The sequence below is a fragment of the Salmo salar genome, chromosome ssa13, assembly GCF_905237065.1.
Source record: "Salmo salar chromosome ssa13, Ssal_v3.1, whole genome shotgun sequence".
NCBI classification, from domain to species: Eukaryota; Metazoa; Chordata; class Actinopteri; order Salmoniformes; family Salmonidae; genus Salmo; species Salmo salar.
Genome location: NC_059454.1, coordinates 105,306,828 through 105,315,525, shown reverse-complemented (window position 1 = coordinate 105,315,525; position 8,698 = coordinate 105,306,828). Strand labels below are relative to the sequence as shown.

General features: G+C 43.6%; 1 protein-coding gene across 1 annotated transcript in view; it reads right to left on the bottom strand.

The window, feature by feature from the left end:
* hcn1 (hyperpolarization activated cyclic nucleotide-gated potassium channel 1) overlaps window positions 1-8,698 on the bottom strand; it is a 173,524-nt gene that overhangs the window by 35,075 nt on the left and 129,751 nt on the right. Inside the window, exon 4 of the mRNA XM_014138939.2 lies at window positions 6,157-6,375. Coding sequence (XP_013994414.2) covers window positions 6,157-6,375 — 219 coding nt within the window. The remainder of the gene's footprint in view (window positions 1-6,156; window positions 6,376-8,698) is intronic.

Sequence of the window (8,698 nt, the reverse complement as noted above, 5' to 3'; positions counted from 1 at the left end):
AGGGAGACTCTGGTCAATAGTAGTGCACTATATAGGGAATAGGGTAGCATTTTGAGATAAATCCTAGACCAGGTAGGAGAAACCTGCTCTCCTGCAGATAAACTGCAATGCTACACTTTAGCTTTCATCATATATGCATGGACTGACACAGACTAGACAGGACTCTTTCCATTTTCCAATTCACTCCAATAGTCCGATGTCATGGAAAAACGTAGTCTGAGAAAGTAAATGGCCTAATCAAAGCATCGGTGCTATAATTACACACGGCTGTAAAAGTCAAGGTACCACAGACTTGTAGGTATTGACTCCTGGCCAAATTAACATCACACACCGACACAACGGTCCTCTATTAGGCCAATGATGTATGCAAATAGAGATTGGGGCATTGTCCATTGGGAGTTAGAGAGAGCGCAGACCGACAGAGAGAGAGAGAGAGAGAGAGAGAGAGAGAGAGAGATCCTTCAGCAGCTCATCTATTTAGATCAGGCGATAGCTGCTCTGCTCTGACACACACACACACACACACACACAACCTCAGGTAAGGGTGTCAGCATGAGGCGTGAACAGAAACTAACGGTAGCCTCAGGAAGCAGCATACACAGTAACATCACGACGCAGATTATGTGCTCAAATAAAAAACTGTAACTATGTTAAAAGGAGAAAAGCCACGTCCCGTCACACGGTGGTTTCACATTGATTCTCCACAGCCGCGGCGAGATGAGGGACCAGGTTTTGTTTTGAGGGGAATCGATTTATTCTAGGTACACAGTCAAGTCTGAGAGTATCTGACATGTTTAGAACGGGACTCTCTGTGACTGCGTGTGAGACATGTTGAGGTGTGGTTTGGTCACGTCTGGTTAGAGAAGTATTCCATCTGACTCATGTCATAGTCATTTATGAATAATCTATCTTGTTTATAAATGTGTTCATGACATCGTTATGTAGGTAGCCTTCAAAAACAATGTGTTACTGTTTATGAGGCCTCTATGCATGTTTACTGTGAATCATTTCAAATCTGCAATGCATCAACATGACGAGTCACATTCCCAACATAGGAATGAATATGCTTTGTGCTCGCTGCTGAAAGAAAGACAGCATGTACTCTTGCCTTGCTCATTATATGCAAGGTACATAATGTAATTCAGGACAGAGCAAGAAGCTTAATCCATTCCTGGTTCTCAGGAACATTAATACATTCTCAGAACGTTTTTGTAACGTTAATACGTTCTGTGCTCCTGTGAATACCCAATGTTCTCTGAGGTAAATAGGTAAATATACCCTTTTCACCATCAAGATGCTGCCGTGTTCTCAGCCCTTCTAGAAACCATCATTTCAGCAGAAGAATGTATGGCTGTTGCAAACTTAATGATCCTGGAAGTATCTTAAGAGACAATAAAAGCTGGAGAAATTGTTTGAGAGTCAACATTTGTAATGTTAATAATATTTATAAAGTTGCATTTGATTCTCTATACATATTTACAGGTATAGTCCTCATTAAAATGATATTTACTGTATGCTGCAATGAACCCTAATAAACAAAAACATTAAGTTAGCTATATTATTTTACAGAGAATCAGGTATGGACAATACAATTACTGATTATATCCTTCTGGACAGAGACGGAATGTTCCATTACAGACAACACAGCATTTCATAAGAGGTTAGGTGCACAGCATGAAATTGATTATTATATTTTACATCTATCTATGGATAAATGAGTATTATCACATCTGGGATGTTGTAATATAGTAAAGTCCGGTTCTATGTACAGTATGCATCTGAAATGTCTTCTGAAACGACTGTGTTTCAGCTGCATCGTATTCCTTCCGCTGTCAGGGCCAGGGCCATGTAGAGTTTCCCAGCATCAGGGCATTTCAGTACAGGCCCACACCTCCCTACTTCAACCCCCAGCTGCGGCACTGCAGGCAGAGGAGTAAATGGCCAGAGGGTGAAACCTTCCATAGCCATTTCTTCTGCTGTTCTCCTTCTCTGCACAGTGATGCAGCAAATCCACACAAGGCTATCATACTACAGTACCATGCTGTCAGAAGCAGCATTATCAGTTCATACTGGCCCGTAGATGGCTGTGCATTCCCACCATTCCTATGGCGGCTCACATTGGACGACCACAATGGAACAAGTCTTTTTGGGTATCTGTTGCCAGGAGTAATATTTGTATGTACTTGAAATGGTCAAATCAAATCACACTATCATGCTGTTTGCTGAATGTAGGGTGGTAGGAAGCCCGGAGGTTAGAGAGGTGAACCGGTATTAGTCGGCCCAGAAGGTCCTGGGCAGGGCTGTTCTATTTTATCAGATGGCCCATGCATCTCTGTGCCTTCCGACACTGGTACCCTGTTCAAACCATTGCCCCGGCCCAGACCAAACTGTGCTAGCTCTGATAGATTCTTTCACATTGTCCTTTCCAGTACGGTTACAGGAACTATGGTGGATGTGTAACCAGGAGAGCTCCTTACTGCTTGGTTTGGCTTGGCTCAGTTTGGCTCATTAGTGTGAAAAGCCCTTGAGACAGTGGCTCTGTGATCTCTGATCTAAGCAGGGCTGTGGCTGTGAGACCGACCGGTGTGGCTGTGAGACCGACCGGTGTGGCTGTGAGACCGACCGGTGTGGCTATTCTAGATCATTAATAATGTTCTTAGAGTGCAAAATAATAAAATCTTTCACAGGATAAGATTCAGGATTATCCAGCTGATTCAACTGATATTATACAGCTAGCTAGTGATCGTCATTGTGTGATCTTCACATGGTTAGATCTGTTCTATGTACAATGGAAGTGATATATTCTGTGTTGTATATGAACATTTCCTACGGTCGGCCTGTATCACAAGAATCAAGTTTTGATTATTCTTTTTTTATGAGCGTTCATGTCTTTTTGGTCTCGTCTCCTTTTCTCCATCTGTGTTGTGTGCCCCTCCCCCTGACACCTAGCCCCTCCCCCTGACACCTAGCCCCTCCCCCGGACACCTAGCCCCTCCCCCGACACATAGCCCCTCCCCCTGACACATAGCCCCTCCCCCTGACACCAAGCCCCTCCCCTTGAAACCAAGGCTCTCCTCCTGACAACTAGCCCCTCCCCCTGAAACCAAGGCTCTCCTCCTGACAACTAGCCCCTCCCCCTGACACCAAGCCCCTCCCCTGACAACTAGCCCCTCCCCTGAAACCAAGGCTCTCCTCCTGACAACTAGCCCCACCCCTGAAACCAAGGCTCTCCTCCTGACAACTAGCCCCTCCCCCTGACACCTAGCCCCTCCCCCTGAAACCAAGGCTCTCACCCTGACACCTAGCCCCTCCCCTGACAAATAGCCCCTCCCCTGACACATAGCCCCTCCCCCTGACACATAGCCCCTCCCCCTGACACCAAGCCCTTCCCTGAAACCAAGGCTCTCCTCCTGACAACTAGCCCCTCCCCCTGACACCTAGCCCCTCCTCCTCTCTCTCTCTCTCATATATATATATATATGACACATAGCCCTCCCCCCTGACACATAGCCCCTCCCCCTGACACCAAGCCCCTCCCCCTGACACATAGCCCCTCCCCTGACACCAAGCCCTTCCCTGAAACCAAGGCTCTCCTCCTGACAACTAGCCCCTCCCCCTGAAACCAAGGCTCTCCTCCTGACAACTAGCCCCTCCCCTGACACCAAGCCCCTCCCCCTGAAACCAAGGCTCTCCTCCTGACAACTAGCCCCTCCCCCTGACACCTAGCCCCTCCCCCTGAAACCAAGGCTCTCACCCTGACACCTAGCCCCTCCCCCTGACAAATAGCCCCTCCCCCTGACACATAGCCCCTCCCCCTGACACATAGCCCCTCCCCCTGACACCAAGCCCTTCCCTGAAACCAAGGCTCTCCTCCTGACAACTAGCCCCTCCCCCTGACACCTAGCCCCTCCCCCTGAAACCAAGGCTCTCCCCCTGACACCTAGCTCCTCCCCCTGACACATAGCCCCTCCCCTGACACATAGCCCCTCCCCCTGATACATAGCCCCTCCCCCTGACACATATCCCCTCCCCCTGACACATAGCCCCTCCCCCTGACACCAAGCCCTTCCCTGAAACCACGGCTCTCCTCCTGACAACTAGCCCCTCCCCCTGACACCTAGCCCCTCCCCCTGACACCTAGCCTCTGGTGTGGTGCGTGGTTCTTTGAAAGCCAGGTCAGTGATTATTGCAAAAAAAAGCAGTTTAAACTATTTTGATTAAATTATTAGTGGGTGTTATGGTTGGGGAAGGCTTATATTTAGCCTCGGTATAACTTCACAAGCCCTGAATTCATTAGATTATTGCTGACTGTTTGAAATGCAGTGTATATGACCTTTAATTGTGTAACAAAATCTCTCTCTCTCTATATATATATATATATATATATTGTGAATCGAGATATGATTGTTAGGCTATATGGCCCAGCACTAAGTAGATTTGGCACGCTATTCCCTATACAGCCCTATGGAACCTGGTCAAAATAAGTTTACTATATGGATACCATTTGGGATGAAACCAATGTCTTTTCTGCCTTGTCTATTTGACTCTGCTCTGCCTAGCAACGAGGTGTCCTCAGGTGATAAGACTGCAGCAGTCACGCAGACAGGCTAACCTGGACAGGGTAATTGTTTGTGTGTGTGTGTGTGTGTGTGTGTGTGTGTGTGTGTGTGTGTGTGTGTGTGTGTGTGTGTGTGTGTGTCTTTAATAACTTGTCTATCTGTTATTGACCATGGGATTTGTAATCTAGCAAGGTCAGACTGACATCATATTTCAACAAACGATAACGGCTGATGCTTTTAGGAGGCGAATGTAAATTAAAAAAAACTGCTTTGTCAATTTGTCTTTGCCTCGTCATTGTCACGTCCAAGGTGACTCTGCTCTGACTAGCAACGAGGTGTCTTCAAGTGATAATGAACAGTAGTCAGGCAGGCAGGCAGGCAGGCAGGCTAACCTGGACAGGGTAATTGATGGGTGTGTGTGTGTGTGTGTGCGTGTGCGTGTGCGTGTGCGTGTGTGTGTGTGTGTGTGTGTGTGTGTGTGTGTGTGTGTGTTCAATCCAGCTTGAGTGTATGGGGCAGCTCATTAGATCTTTCATTTTTCATCAAAGTCCAATCAAACTACGTTTCAGCAAATTGATGCATTTACAAATTCCTGACAATATTTTACGGTTGAAAATGAAAAATGTTCACCTGTGTAATTTATGGTGGAAAAACCCATACCAAACCTATTAGTCAACTGATCAATTGGTTATTGATCAGAATGAAAATGTCTGTAGGATTTATAATATAATAACATAAACTACAAACCAGATAAACAATAAGGTAGCGAAGATAAGGGAAGTGATGGAATAGAATCGAGGTAAGCCTACAGTTCATGACTTTGTTTCTTTACCTATGGTGAGAAGATCTACCCAAGGGTCAGAATCAGTACAGGTTATGATGGCTACAGTCATAGAGTGGGAAAGGCTACCTTGTCAGTGGTACAACTGAATTCATTCAACTCACCAGACATGTCACCCATTCAACTCACCAGACATGTCACCCATTGAGCATGTTAGGGATGCTCTGGATTCACGTGTACGACACTGTGTTCCAGTTCCCGACAATATCCAGGGGCTGATCTAGATTACAGAACCTCCCCTCAAAGTGTTCCCTAAAAGCACCCAAACAGTGATGGAGGTGCATCCCAAATGGCACCCTAAACCCAACTTTAGACCAGAGATGCATTATGTAGAAAATAAGGTGCCATATAGGATACAGTCATAGTGCACGTCGATCCAGAACATCCCAAACATGTTGGTCTGTCTGGGAACCTCTTCACCCCAGGGGCTTTTGGAAATCCTCTTTCAGAGCCAGTGAGCGGGGGGGGGGATATTATAATTTGTGAGTGCTTTACACAACCCCTAAAACACAGGCCTAGATAGCAGAGGCCTAATCTACCTGGGAGAAATAAGCATTATCCGTTTAGATAAAATATAAAAGCTTTGAAAATAACACTCCACTTATCTTATGAGAAAAATGAGAATAACACAACATGTTAAACCAAAACAGGTGTACCAAAATATTGAGTAGATTGATAATTAAAACATAAGGATAATAATAAAAAACATGACATTATATAATTGTATTACGTTACATAACAGTCTGAACTACGTACCTTCTCTTGGTACTGCCTGCGGGAGGAGTCCAGTGATTGGATGAGAGCGGTGGCGTGACCCACGAACATGGCATAGCAGGTGGCGCCCACGATCATACTGAGCATGGTGATCCACAGGTCGGACATGCTGACGGGAGCCCGGGCGCCGTACCCGATACACAGCATGTGACTCATGGCCTTGAAGAGTGCGTACGAGTACTGCTTACCCCACGAGTCATTCTGCAGGGGAGAGAAAGGAAGAAGGGGAAGACACGGAGAGAGGGAGACAGAAGGCAGGAGGTGGGAATTACCGCAGGCTTGTGGAAGATTTCCGGCACAGAGAGACAGGAGGCTCTTTCTCTTTGATGCATCACTGAACCTCCACAGAACATCCTGCCAACATAGCCTTGATGCTGGGATACATCACTGAACCTCCACAGAACATCCTGCCAACATAGCCTTGATGCTGGGATACATCACTGAACCTCCACAGAACATCCTGCCAACATAGCCTTGATGCTGGGATACATCACTGAACATCCACAGAACATCCTGCCAACATAGCCTTGATGCTGGGATACATCACTGAACCTCCACAGAACATCCTGCCAACATAGCCTTCATGCTGGGATACATCACTGAACATCCACAGAACATCCTGCCAACATAGCCTTCATGCTGGGATACATCACTGAACATCCACAGAACATCCTGCCAACATAGCCTTCATGCTGGGATACATCACTGAACATCCACAGAACATCCTGCCAACATAGCCTTCATGCTGGGCAAGTCACACTCACAGAGTACCTAAACCACCCCCCTCCCTCTCCTCCATTTCTCCCTCTCCCCCTCATTGGCCATGGGTTGAAAAACAATTGATATCTGGAAGTGGTGCTGATCAACATCTATTACTTTGGAAGGGTTGATTTATGGTTTGTCTTCGGCCAATAGGAATCCTTCAGTTCATTGTGGTGGATGGGCCGTGGATGGAGGAAGCAGAGAGCCGAGGGGAAATGACTGGCCTGGATTCTGCTTCCTGCCTCCTCTCATTTTATCTCAAATGGCACCCTATTCCCAACATAGTACACTACTTTTGACCAGGGCCGATATAGGGAATAGGGTGCCTTTGGGAAGCAGCCCTTCTCAGTGTGGAGCAGAGAGGTGCTGTCAGGGCCAAGGCACCACGATTTAGCCCAGATACAGAATCACCTGCTGGAGCAAGGCCTAGGCTAGCATACACATCTGGCACATTGGTCTGAAAAGATAGGATAAGCTAATAGACATGATAAGCTGATAGATAGGATAATCTAATAGACATGATAAGATGATAGATAGGATAAACTAATATACATGATAAGATGATAGACAGGATAAGCTAATAGACATGATAAGCTGATAAGTAGGATAAACTAATATACATGATAAGCTTATAGGTAGGATAAGCTAATAGACATGATAAGATGATAGATAGGATAAGCTAATAGACCTGATAAGCTGATAGATAGGATAAGCTAATAGACATGATAAGATGATAGATAGGATAAGCATAATAGACATGATAAGATGATAGATAGGATAAACTAATATACATGATAAGATGATAGATAGGATAAACTAATATACATGATAAGCTGATAGATAGGTTAAGCTGATAGGTAGAATAAACTGATAGATAGGAAAAGCGGATAGATAGGATAAATTGATAGATAGGATAAATTGATAGATAGGATAAATTGATAGATAGAATAAGCTGATAGAAAGTATAAGCTGATAGATAGATAGTATAAACTGATAGATAGTATAAACTGATAGATAGTATAAACTGATAGATAGATAGTATAAACTGATAGATAGATAGTATAAACTGATAGATAGATAGTATAAACTGATAGATAGTATAAACTGATAGATAGATAGTATAAACTGATAGATAGATAGATAGATAGATAGATAGATAGATAGATAGATAGATAGATAGATAGATAGATAGATAGATAGATAGATAGATAGATAGATAGATAGATAGATAGATAGATAGATAGATAGATAGATAGATAGATAGAATAAACTGATAGATAGATAGTATAAACTGATAGATAGATAGATAGTATAAACTGATAGATAGATAGTATAAACTGATAGATAGATAGTATAAACTGATAGATAGTATAAACTGATAGATCGTATAAACTGATAGATAGTATAAACTGATAGATAGTATAAACGATAGATAGATAGTATAAACTGAAAGATAGATAGTATAAACTGATAGATAGATAGTATAAACTGATAGATAGATAGTATAAACTGATAGATAGATAGTAAAAACTGATAGATAGTATAAAGTGATAGATAGTATAAACTGATAGATAGATAGTATAAACTGATAGATAGATAGTATAAACTGATAGATAGTATAAACTGATAGATAGTATAAACTGATAGATAGATAGTATAAACTGATAGATAGATAGTATAAACTGATAGATAGATAGTATAAACTGATAGATAGTATAAACTGATAGATAAATAGTATAAACTGATAGATAGTATAAACTGA